Source organism: Ambystoma mexicanum, chromosome 9 (assembly GCF_040938575.1).
Source record: "Ambystoma mexicanum isolate Mex_15411 chromosome 9, UKY_AmexF1_1, whole genome shotgun sequence".
NCBI classification, from domain to species: domain Eukaryota; kingdom Metazoa; phylum Chordata; class Amphibia; order Caudata; family Ambystomatidae; genus Ambystoma; species Ambystoma mexicanum.
In genome coordinates, this window is record NC_090931.1 from 907,129,815 (window position 1) to 907,156,494 (window position 26,680).

A 26,680-nucleotide genomic window follows, 5' to 3' on the forward strand; every position below is an offset into this window, starting at 1 on the left:
CAAGGAATTAGAGTCCCGTATCTCCATCCCAGACATATGCTCTAAAGACAAAGCCTGGTGTTCTAATATCCAACAAGCACTCTCTAACAAAATAACGATGCTCCAAAACAAAATATCCAAGAAAAAAGCCACCCTTAGCCAACCATCCCAGTCCATCAACATCCACACAGTCCTACCTCCTACAGGATCCCATTGCACGCTTCATGTTCTTAAAAACCACTACCCTCGAGGTTGAGAAAGTCACCCTCTCCCTTAAGCCATCTAATTGCCAGGGCGACCCTTGCCCAGCCCAGCTTATAAAAGACGCCGCCAGAGACCTTTCCCCTTTAATCTCGAAACTCGTCAACTCCTCTTTTGCGTCAGGTATTGTACCGACCAACCTAAAACAATCCTGGGTACTCCCGTTGCTCAAGAAGCAAACCTTAGACCCACTTATTCCTACGAACTATCGTCCCATCACGACCGTTCCGTTCTTGCTCAAAATCCTGGACAAGATTGCTTATAACCAGATTCAAAAATTCTTGGAACAACATAAGCTCCTAGGAGTACGCCAATCAGGATTCCGGCTACAACATGGTACAGAGACTGCCCTTATTGACTTAAAGGCACAGATTGATGTCTTGCGAGATAAAGGCAAAATGGCTCTCCTGCTGTTGCTCGACCTCTCGGCTGCATTCGACCTCATGGACCACGGGGTCCTTGGCAGCCACCTAGATTCGGCTGCACACTTCTCTAAAGAGGCCATAACTTGGATTGGGTCCTTCCTCAGTGACAGTACGATGAGAGTGTTCTCTCCCTCGGCAGCAGGCGATCCGATCCCCATATTATGTGGAGTCCCGCAGGGTTCTTGTGTCTCCCCTACCCTATACAATATATTTACTAAGCCCCTTTTTGATGATCTGGACCCTCTTAGTATCACCTACACAAACTATGCAGACGATACCCAGATTCTCCTCCCTCTTTCTGGGGATTACAACAAGGATTTGGCCTTGGTGAATAGGATGTATATCATCATCCAGGCATGGATGGCAACCCACGGACTATGCCTGAATGATGATAAAACAACTTATCATCCTGGGGACCCACTCCAACCTAAAGAAATTAGGCCTGACTATGCCTCATTCCTGATCGATGGAAACACCATCAAGGTGTCCAAGGAAGTGAAGACACTTGGCTTCTACCTGGACTCCACCCTCTCATTTGACAAACTGGTGAAGTCCCTGGTTTAGGCCACTGCTTACACCTGTAAACTCATTAGAGCTGGCAAACACTTCCTATCTAACAACAACTGCATTATCTTAGCCAGAGCACTAATCTTATCTCAGCTTGATTATTGCAATGCCCTTTAAATTGGTGCCAATAAATCTATCATCCATAGAGTACAAACCCTTCACAATAACGCCCTCCGAGCTGCTCTTTGCGTGCCCAAAAGATCACACACATCGCATATTAGGCGCCAAAATAACTGGCTTTCCGCCCTAAACACAATCCACCTAAAATCGGCATCTCTTGTTCACAAAGCCCCGAACAATGCCGCACCTAGCTATCTTACAGATAAATTCTTTAGAAGGTGTTCTACCAGACCAGAAAGAACCTCCAATGCCAATAGCCTCACCATACCGAGATTCAAATTGTCCAAGGCTGGGAGAAGCAGCTTCCAGGTCCGAGCAGCCCAACTCTGGAACTCACTGCCACATCTCCTACGTGAAGACCAGCCCTTTGTGAAATTCAGATCTACGTATATCAATCTCCTGAAAGCCTCTGACATCTAGCTGATCAGCACCTACTCAGTTTCGAAACCTCCTAGACCAGATATGTTACACACTACGAGTAGACATGTTAGACACTACCCAGATACCACCCTTACCACACGCACCCCCCTGCTTAGTGCATGATAGCCTGTCAGTACCCGCATTTATGCCAGTTTCATCTAGCCTCCAGTTCACCTCTATGGTCTGTGCATATTGAGCCTGGCTGCAGCTTGCCTGCATATAACCCTATAGTCTGCACTCCATTGTACAGTAGCCTTAACTCTATATTTAGTCAACATGTAACCTGTATATGTATGCACATCACTGTACACTATCTGTAACTTGTATATAACTGTATATTTATGCACATCACTGTACATTATCTGTAACTTGTAACTTAAGTTTCGCATTTTCTGTACTGCTGCGCAAGGTAACCTCCGGGTATGGTGCTCATTACAAGTGATTAAAACAAACAAACAAACGAACAAAACCTAGCAATAGTGGTAAATACAACCGGCCAAGCCGACAAAAGACCATTTGGGCATTATTTTTAGTTTGACTTTTCAAACTGAAACACTGCCACTGCATGCATAACTGTAAAGATTCACATGATTGAGTCATGCACACCCTTCAGTTATTCCCAATTTCTGAGTCCTATTGATTCTATTTAAGAGAGCATATAAGAGGCGTAGACAGGGTAGGGCCTGAGTGGGCAAGGCCCACCCAAAATCTGTAAATGCCCACTCAGCAGCCTGTGTGAGCGTTTACAGATGCTAATGTCACTGCAGTGGTCCCAACTACATTGTTTATGTTTAAATATTTGTAATGCGCGCCAGACCCAGGGGTATCAGGGCGCAATAGGCATCAAGGGGGTTGTTCAGCTTGGGTTACATTGCTGTACAGTATCATACATTATATACAGACAGTAGTGATAGTGCAGTTTGTACAGGATGGGCATGAGACTGGCCAGTTACACATTAAAAGACACAGCCAGAGCCAGTTACACAGTAACAAATACGGAGGGCAGTATATACAGTATGTGCAAGAGGAATGAGAGTTCCAGTGTATATATATTGGGAAGTTAGATGCAATTTTCCTTGATCCAGCGGATGGCATTAGATCTGAAGCAAGGGTAAGGTAAGTCAGCCCTCAGGGGTGGGGGGAGGGAGTTCCATTATTGGGCAGCTTTAACCGGGAAGCTACTCCACCAGTCTGTGTGCGTTTAAACCTGGGCACTATTAGAAGATTGCTGTTAGTAGTTCTTGTGGGTTGGTTGGAGAGTTGTCTCGTAAATCTGTCTGTGAGATATTTTGGGGCAGCTTGGTGAAGGCATTTGTGTGTGAGGGACAGTTTTGAGTAAGATTTTATCATTCATGGACAGCCAATTATTAGATCTTCTGTGGTCAGAAATATGGGCTTTCTTGGGAATACATAGGGCTGCTCCTAAGGCGTTGTTTTGCAAAATCTGGATCTTATTGGTAATGTATTTATTACTCCCTAAATATAAGGCATTACAGTAATCCAGTTTGGACAAAACAAGGGCTCTTGCGAAGGTGATGAAGTCGTTAGGGGAAAGGAAGGGCTTGGCTGCTCTAATTAGCTTGCATGTGTAAGCTGTCGATGAGGCCATGGAATTGATTTGCTTTTTAAAACTTAGCGTAGAGTCTAAGTAGAAGCCACTGGTTTCGACTTCCTTGGCTACTGTGATGTTATTATCATCTATTATGAAGTTGGAGTAATTATGGCCTAATTTGTTAAGATTTGCAGGGGTGCCTAGGATGAGGACTTCCGTCTTGTCATCATTCAGGCATAGACCGTGAGAGGCCATCCATGCCTGGATGATGAGGTACACTCTATTCACAAAGGCCAAATCCTTATTGTAGTCACCCGTCAACAGAATAAGGATCTGGGTATCATCGGCATAGTTTGTGTAGGTGATACCCAGGCCGTCTAGATCATCAAAAAGGGGCTTTGTGAAAATGTTGTACAGCGTGGGGGACACGCAGGATCGTTGAGGCACACCACAAGTGATTGGTGTGTGGTCTGCAGCTGCTATGCGTGAGAAGACGCACATTGTTCTATTGTCCTGGAAGGATTGGATCCATCCTATCACTTCTTGTGAGAAATGGGCGGCAGAATCCAAGTGGTTGCACAGGATCTTGTGGTCTACTAGGTCGAACGCTGCTGAGAGATCTAGTAGTAGCAGTAGTGCTGCCTTACCATCATCTCTCAGTGCGTCGATCTGTGCCTTGAGGTCCATTAGCATCAGACCCCACTTGTTGGACCACCTTGGCTACGCCTCTGGACCATATAACTGCAAACTGCATGCAATTTTCTTCCACACATAACTAGGTGGTTTTTAGAGGGATTCCATTTTTAAACTCTTTTTACCCAACCGACAAATTCTAAACGAGAACCTAAATGCTGACGACCTTCTAAGAAAAGTCAGTAGACCGAGGTAGCACCTGTATCTAGACTGTTAACATTCTATGGGATTCATTACAAGTTTGGCAGTATTTCGTTGATAAAAACAGCCGTAATACTGCCAAACGGTATAACCATTATCGCCACTTGTTGCCTCGGATTTACTGCTGAATTGATTACAAGTGGTGGTAGGCGGTGTATAGACCGATTTTATGGAGGCCATAGGACTACCATGCGGATTTCGACCTAATTACCACAGGCTGTAATTCCACCGATTTTTGCAATTTTTTGGCGGTAAGGTGCTCACATACCGAATGTTGTGATTTCTGTGATGTGCACTCAAATGGACGCTTCGCACCACATTCTATGTACAGCACCTATTTCTCACAATCCTCTATCAATAAATGTCATGTAAATAAATAATAATCGCTTTGGAAAAGTAATTTCGGCATGCGCAGCAGCTCGTGTATATCATATTCCAGGCATCGCGGAGGTACTCGTTACACTCACCCCTCTCAGAAAAGCAATAATGATGACCCTTAACCATACAAGAATCGAGGTAGCAGGCCCCGCCTACACCCGCCCTGATTGGCTAGCCAGTCTCTCGACTCATGTCTGTCCACAGTGGCGAGATCGGACGGGCACGGGCATGATGGGAGATGAAGTTTTATGCCCTTGGTACGGATGAAAAGAAACAGAGGAGGCAGGTTTGCTTGGACTACATTTCACAGAACGGGGCACGACTGGCATGTACCGTGTCCGTACAGAGATACAGCCTTGGCATTTTGAGATACAGAGGCAGATAGAGGCAGAGCAGAAGCGGTAGCAGCATGACGGAGGGGACGTAAGTATTGGGCAAAGAGGTTTCCTCATAGGGTTCTTCTATACACGGCGAGTTCTTGCCTCTTGTGTACAGTCTTAACACGTGAATCATGTACTCTGACTCTACGGGTTCTTCACCTGTCCTGGACGTGATGCCCTCACAAACGATGCCCCTTATTTTGTCTCTATAAATGGGATTCCTGGTGCCTATCATCGCTTTCAGTCCGACCCAGACGAGGTTGCTGTACACACCGACTCACGAGCTCCCCAAAACATCTTTGGGAGCGACGAACACCCACAATTTCGTTTTCGACTGTACTATGCTGAACAAAGTGGCCATGCCCTAAAGAGCCTACCAATACATTTCAACTTCTACATGTCTTAGATGGCACAAAACACTCTTTGAGTCTCGGTTCAAGGTATTTATCAGTAGTCTGTGGGTACCAGGGACGGCGTTAGGGCCTTTCAATCTTCAAATGAAAGGGGCCTTGAACCTCAGCCCCATCAACTGCCCCCAGATTGCCTGTCAGCAGTGTTGTAACACGACAATATATTCATTTCTTTATTTTCGACCTTGGACTTAAAATGTGCGCTTTGCAGCGCTCGCATTACAAGCTGCGTTTTCTCTTCCTATGGGATATACAGAAGTGTTATCACCTCATTGCCTTCTAACACTGGTTTCTCCACATCAGGCACTTGCTGACAAAGAAGGGCTTAGCTCTTCAGTGGGCATTTAGTGTTTAAGATCCCTGCTGGTTGGCTGGCCGTCTTGTGATAATCGGCGGCTATTAACCTTATCTTTGTTGCCATTGTAATGTATGCTCCTCAGGGGTGCCTCAAACTGTTATCGCTCCAAGCAAGGGGGCCCCAACCTTCATGTTGAAATGAGCCTCGGCACATCTTCAGCCAGACCTGGTGGGTACTTCTGCCATTTCTTTCTCTCTTTCATTTCCTTTGGGAGCCCTTTCCAACCTAGGCGTCCGTAACCGCAAGCTTAGTTCTACTAAACAGTAACCCTTACCATCTATGAGATGGTCCTATGCTAGAGATGGCTCCCTAATTCACTGGCTTGCTCAACTCCACCAGGTACTTAATAGCTCTCTCAACTCTGTCCAGTTGTTAGTGTTCTAAAGGAGTTGGGAAGTACCTTGCGCTTACTCAGTAGACTTCAAGCAAATTCACTAACCCACACTTCTCCCTCTTTACCCTCACTCCTCGGATTCAATCCAATGCCAATCCTCCATCACTTCAATTCACTCGTTGGATTCCTGTTGACTCCTCTTTGTTTTTCCCTCCACACTTTGATCTCACTACTCCTCCCACTCACTACTTCCCTTACCACTCCTCTCCTACCACTACTACTCTCCTCCCACCACTGCTCAAAACCCTCCTTCCACTCTGTACCACACACTTCACATTCACTCCTTACACTAACTTAGTCTACTCAATCGCCACACAAACACACGCACTAAAGCCGCAGTACCCTTGCACTCACTAAACCATTACCTGAATGAATAGTCTCCACACTCTGCTGCTTCCTCCAGCTTGTCTCTTGGCCTGCCTCCTTCTCCTTACCCAGGCAAGCCACACTTCCTGTTTTCTGCTGCTGAAGTTTCCCTCCCTATGTACTGATTGGCCAGCTTTCCCTGGACAATCCTTTCCTATCGTACCCTCCTGGGAGGTGTATGTGCAAGAGGAAGTCTTTGAAATGGGCTAAATCACGCCTACTTCTTCACGCGAGGTCAGTACAGAGCCATCAGGGTGACCCAGAAAGGGGATTATCCATGTCCAATTCTGGGGTCCCTGGTCCCGGTACCCCCAAGGTAAGTCTATTGTCCCAACATGGATCTGAGCCCCCAACTAGTCCTTGGTCGTCTAGGGATTATGTTGCTAGTGGCGGGTCTGTGCCTCTGGTACCAGAGATGCCTGCGTGGTCTCTCTCACAGACGGTTGGGTGCTGGGAGAGCAAGTCCCTTCTTTTTCTCCACTGGGTGTGCTGTCAGCATTGTTGCGGGTTCCGCAATGGTTGCTCCTATTGACAAGACTCTGCCAACTGGCGACATGGGGCGCTGGAATATTGCTCTTCTGTGTTTGCTGCCTCTATGGACTGCATTCGGGTCTGGTAAGTCTAAAATTAAGATAGACTAGTGAGCATTTGATGTTTGAAGCATTGTGTGAGAAAAAAGGTTACTGACAACATATATACTGGTACAAAGGGAAGGCACAAGGATTGCCCCTCTCCACCCCCAGTTGCTTTACCCCTCAATGCCAGGACTGGCTCTGTATTGTCTTGCGACAGACCTCCGCCTCCCCCTTTTGACAAGGCCATTGGACCAGCCTTGTCACATATCTCCACCCTTTCTCTTAAGTCCTCCTTTTTTGTCCACTTTCCCTGTCGGCTAACTGACTTATCCCCCCACCCGAGAAGATTTTTTATTACCCCTTCCTTGAGACTTTGGCCAAAGTAGGGAAAATCAGTCCTTATCTGTTATCCCAGAATGCTGAGGTTGACAGTCCTTTGAGGGTAGAGGTTGGTGTCCCCATGAACACAGATTATCTGTATCAGGCAGTTAGGGTAGAGCTCCTCTGTGCCTGAGGTTGGCTCAGATCTCTGTTCTCTTACTCACTGAGTCTAGGAGGCCTGTTGTACGGAGGCCTTGAACCCTCACAGGGCGGTGGAATTGGCTCTCAGTTTCTCTTGTGGTGTATACTGCGCAGGCCTGTGTATCTGGACCCCCCTCTTCTTGGAACAGGGGTGCTAGGAATTCAGGCTCTGTCTCTTGCCCATGCCAGGTCCATATTGAGAAGTCAAATTTATGTTGGTTCTTCTTTATGCTTCTAGGACGAAATCGAGCCAAGTGCCCGGGTTTCCCGTAGGCATAACAGCTAATGGGTTCTGTACACGGAGAGGTCCCACACTCCGTGAGCCCACAGGGGTTGTTGGTCGGGGTCTCTATTCCATCTGTTTTGGGATGGTAGCACCTGGCGTTCTAAGCGCAGAATTCCTGTCCTTTTCTTGCCCCAACACTTTATTTTCATTTTTGGTGCTGCCCCTGATTCTCTGCCATACGTAGGTCCCCGATAGGTATTAGCGGTTTGGATGGCCACCTCCAGAGTGGGCTGTTGCAACTGCCACACAACTTTCTGTAAACAGGGAGGAGGAGAATCAGCAAACTGTTCCAATACCAGCATCACTTTTACTTCTTCATAGCTTTTGTCGTTTAGCCATTTATTAAGTAGGTCTCTGACTCGGTAAGGGAGCTGTTGCCGAGTCTATCCTTGATGCAGACACAGATGCCGAAAGCAGAACTGAAAGTGCTTTCGGTTTTGCCCTGGTCACTCAAGAATATCCACCTTCACGTCTTTATAGGGGGTTCTCCCATCTGGGTTAAAGGCCTATTGGGCTTGCCCTGTCAATTGTGCGGCGTTGTATCGAGTCTGGCAGTCTTGGTGCCAGCCTGCCGTTTGGACCACCCTCTCAAAGTTCACAAACGAAGTGGCTGAATCCTCACCATCACCAAGGATCTGTAAGATACCCAGGGGAACTGCTGCTTGTTCTCATCTTTTTCCCATCATACTCTGTAAAGCGGCCATTGCCTCTTGACACTGATGACTTGACTATGGCCCGTAATAGGTCTTCCATTTTAGTTTGCTCCGAAGCTATTGGGGCTGGTTTTCCCACCACTGATGATGGGAGAAAAGTATTCTTCGTCCTCGCCCCAGTCGGTTATGTCTCTCTACTACCCAACTGCATTACTTTTAAGAAGGTCTGGCAGTCGGCTTTTCCGCAGCATGGGCCCTGCTTCCCTGTTTGGTCTTCTTTCTGGTTTTTTGTGCGTTCTCCAACAATCTGCAGTCAGACTTCTCTGTTGAGATAGACCAGTGATCCTCAACGTGTAGCTCGGGAGCAACTTGTTGCTCTCAGCATTGTAAATTGTTGCTCGCCCTTTGCTCTGGGCCATGATGTGGAGGCCTAGAAGGAGGTGGTGAAGGGATGTGACCCCAGTAACAGTATAGACAGGACAGAGTCCAGAACTGTTTGAGAATGTTGGCAAAGGAGTCTTCTGTGGTTCCAGTTTGCTTATTTCTGTAGATGCAAGATTTGAGTTTGTTGCCACCATGCAAATTATTTTTCAGTAATTGTCCTTGCGTATTATAGCTGTGTCATTGTTAAAACTATGTCATCTTCAGCTAAATTGCCCAGCTGACACATGTATTAATGAGCAAAATAATTGAACCATGTTCCCATGTTTATGTCCTGGAGAAAATGGCCATAGTCTGTTCCTTTGCACAGCTAGTAGGAGGATAATTGACAAATAAGTGGCATGCATACCCAACCTTCCTTTATTAAATAATTTGCATGCACTGCTTTTTGTTTGTGTTTGATGCCACAATGCATTATATTTATCTGAACATTACTTTTAGTGTCACCTATATTTATTATTGCATAGTCTCATAGTGGAAACATGTTTATCGTTTGATACTCTGCCCATCTGGCACGTTGGTAATGGGCAGATGAGGCAAATGCATGCCACATTTTTCAAAATTAATTTGCCCTATATGCAAATCCAATTAAGTTACTGTTAATACATTCAAATTAACAAGCTACTTAATCCAAATACCTAACATCACCACACCCCTCTTTGAAGTAGTTGTCAAATGCTCAAGGTTTTGACCAATGGTTTCCATCAAGTTTTGTGTAAAATCCATTTTGTATCAAAAAAGGTAGCAGGCACTCCTCTCCAGAAAGAACATGACATGATAACCTGTTCTGAGATGAGAGTTTGCAGCACACACTTTTTGCTCACTGTACTTTTCACAGATGGGAAATATCCATTTGCATATCAGTCTTTGTCCCGCCCACATGGGCAGTCCAGCACCGAAATGCTATGGCAATTCCTCTCGGAACAAGAGTACCAAAAGCAACCCCATAAACGTGTTTCAGCCTTGTTGGGCCTCATCAGTGAGGTGAAGCTTTGTCTCTCTGAGCACAGTGAGCAGGGAGTCCACGTCTGGTTGCCCCCAGGTAACTCAGGGTGACCAACCCCAAGTCCAAACCTAAAATCCATTTTGGGCAGAGAAAAGAGGCTCCAAATCCTTGAAAATAATAGTTATTTCTAACCACTTTTTCACCAATGTAACAGGCTTCAGGTGCTTTAAAATGCACTATTTGCCATTAAATGCCAACATACTTATTACTCAATCAATATTTATTTAATATTTTTTCTCCATTAAGTTAGCAACATTTAAAAACGTATCATATTTTATAAAATTCACATAGAACAAGCTTAAAATTAAAAAGCAGCTTTAACATATTCAAACAAGCTGTGCATAAAAACCTGATGATTACATTTATATCAAAAACATAGCTTCCATGCATGTCCAAACGCCAAACACTGAAACAACAACAAATTAGCAGACAATGACTCAAATCTTCATCGACTCCCATTTTGCAGGCACACTTTTTGCTTCCTCTTGCACACCTTCTTCATTTATTGAGGGTTGGGTAAATTGAAACAAACATATCATTATCATCAGCCTCCTGCATTCTGGGGATCTTATTTCAAATATTTCATAAAGCTAAAGAGGCAGTTTATGTATAGTTTGGACATCTACCTCTCTCCCCATCAGACAAGCTCTTGCTTTAAGAGCTATTTTTCATTGAATGAATGTGGCAAATTTAGTTCTATCCAAACCCCTATCCAAATTGACAGCAGTGCCTTATAACCACAAGTATTTTCTTTACCAGGGGAGGCTGCAATCACACTTACACTGAAATTAACTTTATGATTTGCAGAAAATCGCAGATATGCTTTTAAAAAATAAGTTAAAAATTTTAACTGGTTTCACACCTTCAAACTAAACACCTCCAATTTAGCTCATCAGGTGCTACCAGGTGTACCTGGAGGGAGACCTGCTATTTGGCACAGGAATTTATTTTGCAACCTCCGCAGGACATGACAGCTCAAACCTCAACAGATGTCACTGCCATTGAACATAATGGAACATACCTTTGCCTTATATGTTCAATCTGACATTTAAATTTCTTTTTAAACCTAATGATGCCCATTCAACTGTATTCTTAAAATGATTGACCCAAGCACCACTCTTTGAGAAGAGTAGGCTCAATTGAATGTGAGACTAACTCGTGATACATTCATTTAAAAACCAGCTACAAGATTTCACCCTTTTCCCGAATAACATAATTTTGTTTTTTTTATCATATTTAATTTCAAACTATTTGTGTATAGCAGGGCCTGTTGGAGACCTGCCGGTATAAATTCAAATATTGACGTGTCTTCGGCATAAAGAAGCATGCTATGCAATGTATCCTTCAGAGAGGGTTGGTTAGATTTAGTAAGAAAAGTACTAGAGTCAAAGTCTGAAAGGAATATATTGGGACCAAGTGACATCCCTGCTTTTCACCTATATTGGTGTTCAAAAACAATGGATAATTCCCGATCTTGTATATCAGACAGACGCTGAGAGGTCTGCGTATCACAGTTGGATCAAATGTAATAAATAATTAGGGACCCATTAAAATGCAAATTACGCTACTAGAGGTTTCTATCAATCAAATCGAATGCCTTCTCCAAATGTGAAAAAAGCCACAAATAATATCACACTCTTAACCTTACCATATTTCTCCATGATGATGCTCAGAGTGAAGCAGTGGTCTACTATACTAAGCCCCCCTCTGAAACCTTGTTGGGATGGCATCAAGATATTGTTACTTTGAGCCCACTCCTCCAGTCTGAGCAACAAACATTGGGAGAATATCTTACTTGCAATGTCGAGTAAGGAAATTGGCCTATAACAGTGGAAGGCCAGTGGTCCAATGACTACTTGTTCAATGAGATGGCATAATGCACATCTTGACAATTGCATTAAACATAAAACAATTTGGGGTCATTCATAAAAGATCCCATTATTTCTCAATACATTCTTTTTTTGGTCTTTTTGCATTTTGAAAACTGTAAATCTGGCCAGTCATTTACACACCACTCATTAAATCATGATTCAATTTAATTTTCTTTTTGAGATTCTACATCGAACCATGGGGCCTTCTTTTCTATAAGATGGATGTTCTGAACTTGGGAACGCCTGTTTGCCAATAGCTCTGTCCCATATAGTTTCAATCAAAAACTTCAACTGACACTTTCCTTTGTGGCCTCTGACCTGTTTGACAGTTTTAAGAGAATATCTTAATTTTTTGTGACTTGGTAGTTCTTTCCAATGCCTCCTTGTCAACTTTAGGCATCGCCAACCAGCCCCTCTGGCTGTCTGACATCTTTGTGCTGCCTAACCCTGGCCATTGGAAAATGAACTTAAGAGGATAGTGATCACACTCTGTTCAATCAGAAACGTCAAATGTCATAACATTCCTGAATAAAAAACAGTCCACAATACAGTAATCAATGACTGAGAAACAGTATTACTGGTGTTGTATGATTAGAGTGCACCATTTGCCACTAAAGTTCCCAGAAAATCCCCAGGCCGAATCCTACGTACACCTGAAAATCAGTGCTCCATTTGTGACCAAATTTACTGTCCAAACATTTGCACTAAATGTCTTTAAAATATTTTATTGAGAACCGGAAGCCCCTGGTAAAGTTTATTTAGTTCTACTATATTTTTGAACAATTTAACTGGTCCTATCTGTCTAAAAATGTCCTACTGACCACTCAAATTCCATTTCCTGTACACAACCACTTGATGTCAAATGAAGTTAAAGGCCTTGAAAATTTGCTTTGCTTGAATTGCACATGGTCTAGATAACTTAAGTACTGCAAATTAAAATGGATCTATTAGCAGTCTTAAAATGCATTACATTTCAAATCAGTGTTGTAATCATTTTTCTGCCAACTGAGCGCTGATATTTTCCGTCGAAGAATGGATGTTGCTCACCATTTCAGTTGATATGCATATTTTGCTCATTGCGCATTAAAAGTTGGGGACCCCTGAATAGACCTTCCCCCAATTAAAAAAACCTGGAATTTAAATTTAAAGAATCTATCTCTTATTCGATTTCCCAGACCTCTATGTCCCAAAGCTTGGGGCAAGGGTAACCAGACAATGGGTGGCTTTCGCCGGCTGATCCATGCCTTTGTCATAAATTGACCTCCAGGTCTAGCTGATCCCACCCCTGAAACCATGTGTCACAGATGGCACAATAAACTCTGAGTCCCAAAGACGATTCAGGGGTGTTTATTGGTACTTTGTGGGCCCTAAGGACACCCCCTCTCTCTCGTCTCCCTTGAGATCCCTTCCTAACCCAGGCGTCTGTAACCTCAAGTTAGTTCTATCGAACAGTAGCCCCTTCTGTTTCTGAGCTGGTCTTACGCCACAAATGTCCCTCTAATTCACTGCCCGTCTCAACTCCCTCACAGACTTACTAGCTGTCCCTGCTCTGTTCAGTTGTTGGTGTTCTAAAATAGTTGGGAAATGCCTTGCACTAACTCATTAGAGTTCAACAAATTCACTTATGCTCAAGTACACATCTCCCTCTTTACCCTCACCTCTTCTTCTACTCCTCTGGCCAATCCTCATCCCTCCATGTTTCAATCCTCTTAGTTTTTTGCTCCAGCCTTTGATCTCACCACTTCACTGCACTACTCCCTCTACCACTCCCACTCTCCTCCCATCGCTCCTACTCTTCTCTCACCACTACTATCCTCCTCCCACCACTCCTATTCTTATCCCCTGACTTCTACTTTCCTCTCATCAAAACTGCCCTCCTCTCACCACAACTACCCTCCTCTCACCACAACCACAACTACCCTCCTCTCACCACAACGGATCTATGTGATCACTGCGCCCCCGTAACTGCGACGGCTGAAAATGCTGACACCAGTTGCGGCGCGGCGCAGTGATCACATGGACCACTGTGCCTGCTTCCCCCGGCATGCATTACCCCACCCAACTCCACTCACCTTTAGGGCGGCACACTCAGAAGTGTGCCGCCTGCCCCCTGCGATCCCTGCAGCGTCAGCTCTTCCCACTAGCGTGGGTTAGAGCTGACGCTGCAGGGTGCTTTTTTTCTTTTGTTTTTTTTTCTTACGTGTCCCCTGCTTTCCGAAATGATAAGCAGGGGACACCCCCGCAACCCCTGAGCCCCGTTACTGTGCCCAGGTAGAGCGGAGGACACCCCCGCAAGCCCCGCTCTGCTTGGGCGCAGTAAATGTCACCCTCATTTTGTGCGCCTCCAAAGTCGCAGTGAGTTTCGGCACCTCCCTCACTTCCTGCCCACCCCAGACACTCGGGCGCCAGATGGGGTCTTCAGTCCTGAAGCCTGCCAAAGGCGTAGGAACAAAGGGAAGTGTTAGCTGAACGAATTGCAGCTCTTAATGATTTGAATTTCTGATTTTAGTATAGTGTTATATCTGTTTTAATCAAATTTATTTTTATTCTGTAAATTTGTGCACGAATTAGCAAGTTTTAAAAAGAGAAATGAAATTTTTCGATCATTTTTTATATGAATTTGTAAATTGTAAAGTTTCTATGAAGAATCAAACACAATAATAAAAAAAGGGATCAAACCTGGTTTGGCGCGAAGAGACAAACTCTATAAGGATCTTTCCAAAAACAAATGGCAAAAAAAGAAGACCGGACCTGTTTAAACAAAGGGGGCTCAGACACCATCTTGAAAAACATGGCTCCCACGATTTAACGCTACCGGTGTTCGCGGTCGGGAAAAATCATGGTAGTTCGTTGTAAAACCACTGCCAGCAGCCATTTCGAGAGGAAAGGGTAGCATTTGACTGCTACATGACTTTCTAGACATAGGGGATACTATGTAACCCCTCCAGAACTCTATTGTAAGTGAGGGTGTGCTGGGTCTAGGAATTTGAAAAGACTAGTAGTCTTAATCTTTGACTTTACTTTCTCTGGGAAACAGTAGTTTATCCCAGATGAGGTATTTATACCTTGGGACAGCCTGAAAAGCTTCCCTGTGCCACTGCACTGAGGGTGCTGTGTGACACACATGAAAAGATGATGCCTATGGAGTTGTCTAAAACTCCATAACCAAAAGAAATAAACACAGAAAACAAACAGAATGAAAAAGTTCAAAGTCCCAAAGTTTAGCAAAAGAGCTGGAGGGCTCTAAGGTAGAGGGAATTAGCACAATTATGAGAATTTTCCTTAACACCCACACACACTCGAACACACACGGGACACGTGCTTTGTGTTCTGGCTCTGCTCGTGCACTTAAAGCATGCCGGGGTGACACCCCATTTGTAGGGGAAACCCACGTGGTGCAACAAGTGTCGTCGATCTTAAAGAGACCTCACCACACTCCTCCTTTTTCATAAAACTGAACAAGCATAATAAACATTTAAACGCATCAGAACCTTATAACTCGAACCATTAGCATAAAGTATTACGAACAGTGTTCACACATCTACAACACAGTCCTTCAGACGTGCCGGCTGTCTTCTGGACTCTCTCTGAGGGTGCCTTCTCCCTCCTGCCTGCTCGGGAAAAGGTCCATCCCCAAATCAGGAGCCCCATGTTCCTCAGGGTCCCACAATGCCTCTTCATCAGGGAAATCATGAACATCATCTTCACCAGAACTTTCCGCATAGGCGGGGTATGGAACATTAACTTCTTGCATGGGGTCCCTCGAATCCATCTTCTTGGAGAAACAAGAGTTCCTGGTCAGTGTCACAACCATTGGATGACGTCACCATGGACCCTTTTACATCCACGATCTCCAGTGGTCTTGGTTAATTTGTGCGAGATAATTTGCCTTCTGGGTGTCGCCACTTCACCAGCACTGTTTCTCCAACCGCTAAATTGTAGTCCTGATGACCTTGTTTAATGCTTTCATCGTTGTTCCTCACCCTCCTTTCTTTCAATACCTGCTCAATCTCAATCACACCTGGGTCTCTATTCTCTGGGTCAGGTATTAAACCCTGGGGACAACTGCCAAATAACACTTCTGCTGGGGGGCGTCTGTGGAACAATGGGGTGTGGTGCCATACTTACGGAGTAACTGATAGAGGGCACGTTTGAGATATAGTCCCTAGCCATGGGCAATTCGAAATGCCTGGTTCAAGGTTGTAAGCGATTTCAATCCGGCACTTCACCTAAGTCAATGCCTAGCGTGGGATCCACAACTGAAACCCTTAATTATTTATTTGTGTGTATAAGTTCTTTTATTTCTGAACGATGTACCACTTATATCACGCCCCTCTCTTTGAATTCCCCCCCGCCCAGTCACACTGAACCAGGAAGCAGGTTGGTTTGCAAAGTTAAAATATTTATTTATGGATTTCACAATATATATATCACACTATTTATAATGGTTATACAATGATCACCAATGAGGTGATGTCACACTAAACAATCTCTTTAATCACAAGGAGCAATGATGGGAAAAATAATGCAGCACAGAAATAATACTTTTGTGTGTGTTCAATCAAATGGCAATGTGATTACTATTTCCCCCTGTACACTCTTCAATCCCCCCAATATGCAATATAAAGAGATAGCAGGAGAGAGAACAGGTTTCAGGAATGCAGAATTCAATACAAATGTATCAATCCCAATTTCCCCCCCAGCAAACACCGGAGAAAAACAGAATTGATGGGCAAACTTGTCAAAAATGATTTTAAAGTTGGCTTTGCATGAATGGGGTAAAACACTGAAAATGGTTTTAATTCACCGAAATTGTTGAAATACTAATGAGAGCCACTTTGTATGGTTTCAGACAAGCACTAGCAATGATTAGAGAGTAATAAGCAAGTAGAAAACTTAATTTTGAGGTCGGGTGCAATGAAAAGCTATTTCACACGTTCTAGATTTGAGCCAAACGAAAAATGTGCGGCAAACTTTTTCGCGCGCAATAAACGCGATTGCGGAATAACTATTAGGATAATGAGATGCGGTTTTGGGTTCCTTGGAAAGCTTAGGATGTTAGCTTCAAGTAGACACTTAAATTCCGTTTCTAGCATGAAGTATGAAGAAGTTATGAACGTTTTTGTGGAGGTCGGGTTTTTAGAAAGAGGAAAATTGTAAAACAATGATGCGCTTTTAAAATACAAACAAGGTTTCTTTACACTAGGGGTAGACTATGAAGATACAAACTACACGACAGCACAAGCACCAGACCAGGACGTCACCGATCAGGTTTTTGCCCACCGAGGCGCTTGTCTTTCTTCAGATAGAATATATCAGCGCAAAGATGATTTTAACAATATTATTACAGAAGGACTATAGGATAAGAGAGAGAGTTCAGGCAAGACAAAAAGATTTCTAGCAATACAGTTCTGGATATAAGATAGATTTTAATTTGGATAGGGATGACTATGGACAGTACATAGGCTAGTGACAATCCTATATTATGGATACTCACTACCAATGTTTTGAATGGAACCGTCAGGGATTCTGGTCAAGGATTTTTCGGGGACAGGCTGCTGGGCACACCGGACTGGTCTGGTCAGCGATCAGCAAGGCACTCTGGACACCGCACGGCAGGACTGGACAGCAAGGCGCTCTGGTCTACACTGCACAGTACGACTGAACTGGATCTGCAAGGGCTCTCAGGTCTGCACAGCACGGCACCAGACGGGGTTTAATCTGCCCTTCTGGTTCTGAAGATGATTCTTTGGCAGACAAGCAGTTACAGCACAGCCTGGCTGCTCATTTTAGTTTCCCCTTTAAGTTTAGGGATGGGTTTTGGAAATTAGGCCCAGCTGAAAGTGGTTCAGCTATGCTCTGAGCCTTTCTGCTTACAAAGTTTTTGGAGTCTAGAACAAGGATTATGGATGGATCTCCTTCAAAGTGCTTTGCCAATATTGAGATGGTGGGTGGATCAGTCTGTTCTAGGTCCTAAGCCGTCTCTATTTATGTGTTTCATAAAGGGGTGGGTAAGCTGAATTATCCTAGGCACACCCCCTAGTTAGTCTATTGGCTAAAGTCTGCTTTCTCCCTTGATTGGAGGAGAAAACAGAGTGTCATGATGATGATGCGGTTTATGAGACAGGGAGAACCTCCCCTTTGCCTTTTGCACATAAAATCTATTTTTGATATAATACATCTTTACATGTGTACAATCATTATAACAATGACACACATAGGTCACCTATTTTGTGGAGCAAATATTCTTCCAAGCCCCGTAGCTGTGAGGTCTTGGGTCTGGATTTGACCATTTTTCACACTTTTTATCCGGGACACAACATCTGATTTGTCCACAATTTTGTACATATGTGCGCATGATATCTGGGCATAACCATATGAAGTTTTGTGCTTCTGACATGAATACAATTGCTACAAAACCCAAATTTTCACTGTGCCTTCCCAGAACATCGCACAGAGTTCTGGCTCCTCCACAAAAAATCACATTCACAATGCTGTTAATTTTACAATTTTTTACAAATTCGCACAGTCCTTTATCAGTCTTTTCCAAAAATATGCTTTCTGTCCATTGAGAATCAACTAAAATGTCTATCCCCGCCTCCAAAGGTTTCTTGTAGCTCAAGAACAATCCCCGCCTTCTTCCTCTGGCAGAGCTCACTGTGGACACTTACAATCTGCATATCCTTTCAGCCAAGGAAGGTTAATTGTCTCTCCCAGGAGCAGCAGCCCAAAATCTCCTCCCCTCTTAATCAACACCTGAATGTGAGTTCCTGTCCTTTGGTGGGAAGCAAGAGAGATGCTTTTTGTTGGAGAACAGCTGGGGAAAACTGGTTTGGTGACTCTGAGTTCATCTAAATTCAGTGTAAAATTATAACCTTTTTCTTAATTTAGAATAAAACTTGCAATTTTTAATCAAGCAGCTAGAACTCTGATTCCAGTTCTAAATCATGGAGATTAAATAGTCACAACCTATGTTCCTCTTAATGACAGGTCTCTTAATTCCAAACATTTGATTTAAATCGTACAAGTTTGAGCTTCTGATGCAATTAATGACAGCTATCAATACAGGCGGCCGGTGTTACTGAGGCCATATTTTGACAGATTTTCACAGGCAAGCACACCTTTTACTGTGGATATTTTTGCTGATAGATTCTGCTTTTCCTGACATTGTGTGCTCATATTGATTCCTTAAATGAAGTGGCGGGTAACACCCAGCAAAGATATTAGATGTTTTGTGGTGTTTTGGTCCGGTATTTTATATTTTCAGCGAAACAGGGATTTAAGAGCAATTTCTGGGTTTCCTTGTATTAAAGCACTGCCTTTCATGCAGTTTCCATTTTTCCTTGGTAGGCAGCCCAGTGGCATGTTTCAGCAGTGTGGTCTCCTTACACCACTGACAACAGGCAACGTAGATCTGGCAGCCATCCTTTCCGGTTTCAAAGCGCAATTTTCATAGGTTTTGGCACGCATAGGGCTTTTGTTGCCATTTTGCTGATTCTGTTGCCATCAGCACACAGGGATGTCACAAGGCAGAACCTAGTGGGTTAAAACATCCCACAAGGTTCTCATAAACCACTCTGCTTCCCCAATCGTGAGGGACCACAGGGGTGAGATCTTCCGATGGTGAAATCCACATTCTTGCAGAAAAATCGCAAACCCTTTGCCCTGAAACGGTGGCCCATTGTCCGAGCATATTTCCTCTGGCAAACCATGGGATGCAAAGATCTTTTCCAGGGCCGCTACTACATCATCCAACGCAGTGGATAACACACACTCCACCTCTGGGTATCTTGATCACTGATCTGTCAACACCAGAAAGTAAGTGTCCGGGTGAGTGGAGCCAAAATCAATGTGCACAATTTGCCATTTCTTGCAACTCTGTGGCCTGCATTCAATCCAGGCCTCCCTTTGTATCGGAGCAGAAGCCTGACACCAAACCCATCTCTCCACAAAGTCATCAACACCATCCTCCAACCCCGGAAACCAGACATACGTAGGTCATGACTTTGTTTTGGTCGCCCCTCGATGCCCATCTGTGAGCCAACTCAATCCCCCTTGGGGCCAGCTTGGAGGGAATTACCAACCTCAAGCCTTTCAACACTATGCCGTCATCCGCAAATATCAATTCACCTCTGGCTCTCCAGAGTTGTTCCAGCGCTGTTCTGGCAGAAGTCGTTCGCTTGGCCAGACCAGCCAACTCCCATTTCCAGTCACCTTTTTCCACTGCCTCCTATAGGATCCTGAAGCATTCATCCCTCCCAGATGCCTCCCGGAGTTCTTCCATGGACATCGAGTATGGCCTAGCAGCTTCAGTTATCAGACAAATAATATGTTCAGTCTGCACAGCCTCTTGGTCAACGGCAGAACAATAGTTGGCAGGATGTCTCGACAAATAGCCTGCAGTGTTGTCATGGCCAGGGCGATAGACCAGCTGCACTTGGTACTCAAACAATGCTGGCTGGTGGCTTGGACGAGGAGCCAGCCATAATGGGAATCAGGGGCTTATGGTCCGTGACCACAGTTACAGAGTGACCATAAATATAAAGCTGAAAACGCCAGCAACTCTACAATACCGCCAGAGCCTGCCTTTCAATCTGCGAGTACCGCTGTTCAGCAGCTGACAATACCCTGCTGGCAAACATCACTAACTTCACATGACCCCACCTGTCAATCTTGGTCAACACAGCCCCCAGCCCAAACAGGCTTGCATCCACAAACACCTCTGATGCCAACTACGGGTTGAAAAATGCCATGGTGCTGTCAGCAGTCAGCACCTCCTTGATCTCCTCAAATACTGACTGCTTGAGAGGAGACCACCTCCAAGGAGTGTCCTTCTTAGTTATGCTGTGTCACGGCTCTGATATTGTTGCCAGATCTTTGATGAAACGACCACAGTACGTTACCATCCCAAGGAAAATGTGGACACGTTTTCTGGGGGTCTGGCTACCTTAATGTGTTTCAACTTGGCTGGATTTGCCAAAATTCCTCCGTCCTGGAACACAAACCCAAAGAATTTGAGTTTCTTTTACATGAACTCACACTTCTCCTTGTGCAGGATGAGTCCAAGTGAGCGGATGCGGTCCAACACCTTCTGCTGCCTTTCCAGATGTTCCACTTCCGACTTGGCAAAAACCAAAATGTCACTACTAATGTTTAGAGCACCAGGGAGGCCTGCAAGCGCTCTTCTGATCGAATTTTGAAAAACATCAGCTGTGGAGGACACCCCAAAACTGAGTCTCTACCTGTAGAGCCCCTTGTGGGTGATAAAAGTTGTAATGTACTGATGAGTGTAGGACCAGGTGGTGGTACCCTGCATTGAGGTCCAGTTTGGAGAAGAATACTGCCCCCTGCAAATCCGCCACAATGTCATCTACCACTATCAGGGGACTACACCACTGATTCCAATGTCCTAAATTGCATGTATACAAAAATACAAGCCTGGATACAGGTGAACAGACTAGCCCTGAATGATTCAGTGACAGAGCTGATGGTTGTGGGTACAGCTCCCCAACTACGAAAGATTGGTCAAAAGTATTGCCAGTTTAACGTAGCTGGATGCTCGATTAAAACCCAACTGAAGGTCAAGACCCATGGACGAAATCTATCTATGAAGGCACACGTGAGCAGCCTTGTCTCCTGTTCCTCCTATTACCTTAAATTGCTGGCCCAGTTTTGCCACTCTTTGAGCATTACCAACTGTGCTACGATTGCACGTGCCATCATAGGGTCCAAGCTTGACTGTTGCACAAGCCATTTACTGTGGATCACCAAAGGAGAACTTTTCTCACTTCAGGTGGTTCAGAATAATGCTTAATGCTGTGTATGTTGTAATGGGGCTGGGGAGGGCAGATCATGTCTCCCTAGCCAGAAGGGCTTTGCATTGGTTACCAATTAATAGCCGCATTCTGTACCGTGTGCATTGAATAACTCACTGATGCCTCTATGGTTTGGGCCCAGAATATCTAGCCCAACATCTCCATTGGCTGCCTGCACACAGGAGCTTGCATTCACCTCCCCTTTGGTGACACACTTTTCCAAACGCTCCTGTGTGACAAGAGGGTTATTCCCTTATGCAGCCCTGAGTCTCTGGAACGAGTATCGTCTCAATCCTAGAGAATGCTCATCTTTTTCTGTTTTCAAGAAGGGCCTGAAGACAGCACTGTTTTGCTAACTTCTTGAACTAGTAATCAAACAGCTTTATCCCCTGGTTGCCTCTTTTTTTCCTGTTTTATGTATGTATGTATTGTTTAGCGCCCCTATGTCCATGGGCTCTCGTCTTTTGCGCTATATAAATAAAGAAATCAAATAAATAACTCTAGTGTAGGTGTTATATGCCTCTCCGGCTTGATGGCTTTGTTGAGGAGGTGCATGTCCACACAGATGCGTACTGAGTCGGGTTGCTTCAGCTTTTGAACCACCACAATTGGGTGAACTCAAGGAGTGGGACCTTCCACGATCATGTCTAGCTTGACCAGATTGTCCAGTTCCTTCTCAACCTTTACCCTCAGGTGAAAAGGCACTCTTCGATGTTTGAGTTCCACCTGCTGCTCTGACTCGTCTATGTGAAAGCGGATTTGTTCCCCCTTCATCAGTCCAATCCCTAAAAACACATCTGAAAACCTGGCAAGGAGTAACTGTATATGTTCAGTTTACAACCCAAATGCACATTTTACAATGTCTAGGGCTTCAGCTGCAGCACAGCTCGGGAGCGTATCTTCACTGACCGTAGTAACATAAAACCTTGCCTTAATCTTCTTCCCTTCATGCATGACATTCTAGACAAACATCCCCTCCAACGGGAGAGGGGTCATGCCACTGAACGTAAATATGCACACATTGGAGTCACCCAACTCAGGATGACCATCCAGCGTACTGTAGTGCGACTGGGCCATCACATTTACTGAAGCTCCTGTGCAAACAAGACAGGTACATTTGTTCCGTTCACAAACACTTCTCATCAGGGCTGGTGTGTCCTCTTCTGCTTGATGCCTTACACACTGGATATGAAGAACACATCTTGTTCATCTTCCTCCTCCTCACACAAAGATTCCTTCTGCTTTCTCGACCGGCTCTATTTGTGCTTCCCTATGTGACTGTCTTGGGGCAACTGGCCAAGGTCTGTCTGGGGCTCTGAGTGGGGCAAGAGGCTCAGGAGCACGGCACACCCTTGCAAAATGGTTGGAAATCCTGCACCTTAGCCGGACAGTCAGTGTAGTGTGGCAGGTCATACCCACACTGCCGGCAAGGTGGTGTCACATCAGCCCCTTTCTCTTTCTTAGGCCACATGATCTTTTTGATTGGCTAGCCGGTTGCTGTCTGCTCCCAGCACAAACTTCTTCCAACTTAATTGTCTTCATGGCAGCATCCATTTTGAATGCCCGAACATCCGCCAGTTAGTGGGACCAGCCCGTTCAAGGATGCGAGCCAGCTTGATGTCAGGCTCCTTCAAAATCTGCCTCCTCATCTTGTTGGACGAACAGCCTTGTATTAGCTGCTGGTGAACAATCTCTTCCTCATTGTTCCACCCACACAATGTTGTCAGATGCCTCAACCTGCCATTAAACACATCTAGCGATTTAACCAACCCTCTGCTTGGCCGAGCACATCACAAACCGTTCGTAGTCCAGATTCACCATCAGGGAGAAATATTCCCTCAACACAGCTCTGGCCGGCAGGTACAAATTACCTACCGGTCTCAGAGTCTTAAAGATCTTGTGTATTGCGGGGCCAGCAGAATAGAACAATGTAGCTTTCTTGGCCTGATCATCTCTTTCCCCCACAGCGACAAAGTACATCTCCAACCTCTCCATCTGTAGACTCCACCTCAAGCCCAGACTGGACGGGGCAACTGAGACGTCAAACTCCACCAGCGGGGCCAGAGCCCCCTGATGTCTTGGCGCCACTACAAGCACAGTGCCTGTATTATCTGAATTATCGCCATCTCGAAGAAGCGATAGTGTGCACAACCAACCTTATTATGTAATGCTGAGTGCACAAGCACTCCCAAAGGAGCTGAAACTCGGGCGTGGAAGGGCAACTCCAGACGCTCCACCACTGTAGCCTCACAGAGACCACACATCCAACTGACCACCGCTACACAGTTGTAAAAGGGATGTGCTATGCCATTGGAAAGCATATGAAAAGAGAATTAAATCCTCTCTTTTTTTTGTAAACTCCCTGGGGCGCACAAGCACACCAGCAAGGGGCAGCAACCTCGGGAGATAAGAAAATAAATAAATAGGCCAGTTATGGTGTGCCCTTTGGAGCCCAGAGCTCCTCAAATGGTGATGACAATCACCGTGTGAGATGGGGAGCTTCCGCCCTGCTCGGAGTAAGCAGACCGCACGTGCAGTCTCCCATGCGTCAACCAGGACGAACAGCATTGTTGTAGCCACACCGCCAGGTCTTCAGAGCGGAGTTAAAGCAATCACTTCAGCAGCAACCTCCTCATTTCCAGTGTGCTGAGGCAGCGGGGCCTGGGTAAAGCAGGAACCCCCACACACACTCAAGAACACACACAGGACTTGTGCTTTGTGTTTGGGCTCCGCTCGTGCACTGAAAGCGTGCTGGCGTGACGGCCCATTTTATAGGGGAAACCAGGTGGTGCCGTCATCGGTCCTAAAGATACCTCATCACACTATGTATGACTTTAAAAAAGCCTGAGTTAATTTGCAAGGTCATTCCACTCTTTCTAGAGATGTAAGCTCAACAAGAGCTTTTCTTTCAACTGACACTTTAGCTTAGTAGCAAAGTCTTTCAGAGGGCGTGTTCTGAGATTAACGGTTAAAATATACCCTCAACTATTTTTATTGTGAGATGTTTCAAGAATGTATATGCTTTTTTGAGCTGTACAACGCTATACAGCAGCCAGGCATCCACGGAGCCCCTCGGAGTAACCCGATATCAGCCGCTTGACTGACCCAACACGAATCAAGAGCGGCTTCTCCTCCCAATGCCATTGTGCAGAGGAGACGCTTGATCATAGAGTTCAGCCATTCTGAAATTACTTATTTGGTTTGATACTGAAATCACGGTCCTGATGAAGATGGCTCAACCCACAGACGCCATTGAAACCGGTCGACCCTAGTGGTCATGAGGGCTCTCATGACCCATACCAAATATCTCCAACAAGAGGAAAGAGATATTGGGCCTCATTATGACCCAGGTGGTAAGGGGCTAACGGCGCCGTAAAAGGTGACGGCGCCGTTAACCCCTTACCGCCTAATTACGAGGTCCCTTTGCGGGTCCCTACCTTAACGGCTGGTTTTACCAGCCGTTAAGGATTGGACCCGCAAAGGGACCTCGGAGCTAATTACGGTACCGCAATTTGCAGTACCGTAACTACCGCCTTCCCCATTTCCATTGAGAACTATGGGGGCAAAAATGGGAATGGGGAAGGGCCAATGGTGAATGGGGAATTACCAGCCCACCAACCTTGGAATGGGGCGGTAATTCCGCCATTCACCATGGCGGAATCGGTAAATTACCTGCGTCAACCATGGCGCTAATAGTGCCATGGTTAACGCCTGGGTCGTAATGAGGCCCATTGTTGCATAAATCACTTGTTTGCACACTCACATGGACAGAGTGAGCAGGTTTTATTAGATCCTCTTTTAAGCCCCCCCAGCCTCTCGGTTGTTTTTTGCCTCACCTTACTTCTAGGCCTTTCCATCTTGAACTCATTGCATTTCCTACTAATGTGACCCACGGGCGATATTAAAGTTGATACATAGTACGAAATACAATCAGTTGACCTGCCTCCAGGTTGTAAAGATTGAATCCAGGCAGCTACAGAATCTAATCCACAGTCCTGTACACTGCTGCAAATAGCCATTTGGAAATTGCCTACAATATTCATTATGAGTAATCTTTTTGTGTGTTACTTGCTCCCAACTAGACGAATGCCAACAGTATAGAAGGTTAGGGCTGGTCCTCTCCTCTATCACTAGATAGGCGTTACAACACACACCACCTAGGGACAGGCACCCCCGTTAAGGACAGGGTGTTCTTCCTTAGGGTAAGGTACGCATAGTTGGGTGGCCCTCCTTTCATCTGGAGTTTGAGCAGTCATATTCTTAGCTTTTTTGACTTACGTATGCAGTTGAATTACCTACCTCCTAAAAAACCGTTGTTTTTGTGCTACCTCAAGAATGTATACTACATCACAGGGCAACTGTTGTTATTATCCAATTACAAGGGTGTTATTATTACAAGGGAGTGCTTGGCCCCAAACATATTTTTCGGTGTACCAGCAAACATGATGCCCCTGAGGCATCCATTCTCCCCAGGGCCCATTTCTGAAACGCCTCTTTTCTTTTGTACATACCACCTGCAATCCTTTGTACACACAATCATTGCCTTTGATCAGGGATTTTCTCTGGTTCTTCAGGCCCTAAACCCTCCCCTGTACACAGTGGCTGTTCTCCTGTCCCTTGTACACACTGGCTCTCCACGTGTGCCCTATACACCGTAATTGTGTGTCTTTTTATCAATCACAAAGTTATCTTCTTGTCTTCTGCATGACCCCAGCTGTTCAACTCCCCGCCCCCAACTACGCATCCCCTATCATTGCCCATAAGCAACTGCATGTTAGTTGATCACAGGTGGCCATAATATGCAACTGCTCACCCCCCCTTCCAGGAACTAATTCCTCCACCTCCCCTTCTGCCTTTTTACCTCTCCTCCAGTATCCTTCCTCTTCTCTCTTCCCTTCTGGGGGTTCCCCTCCTGAACTGCCCTTTTCTACCCCCCATTGGTCAACCCAGACCCTGCCACCCACTGCCCCTGTCCTGCTCAACCCCCTGCTACCCATGCTGCGATTC

At 45.2% G+C, this 26,680-nt stretch overlaps 1 protein-coding gene across 2 annotated transcripts in view; it reads left to right on the forward strand.

Moving 5' to 3' along the window:
• The first annotated feature begins 4,868 nt into the window (after positions 1 to 4,868).
• Positions 4,869 to 26,680, forward strand: part of LSS (lanosterol synthase) — a 315,876-nt gene continuing 294,064 nt past the window's right edge. The window contains exon 1 of one of the 2 annotated variants that reach the window (XM_069616042.1): positions 4,869 to 5,019. In XM_069616042.1, the coding sequence (XP_069472143.1) occupies positions 5,006 to 5,019 (14 nt within the window). In that variant the 5' untranslated portion in view covers positions 4,869 to 5,005. The remainder of the gene's footprint in view (positions 5,020 to 26,680) is intronic. The other variant, XM_069616043.1, reaches the window with a different exon arrangement.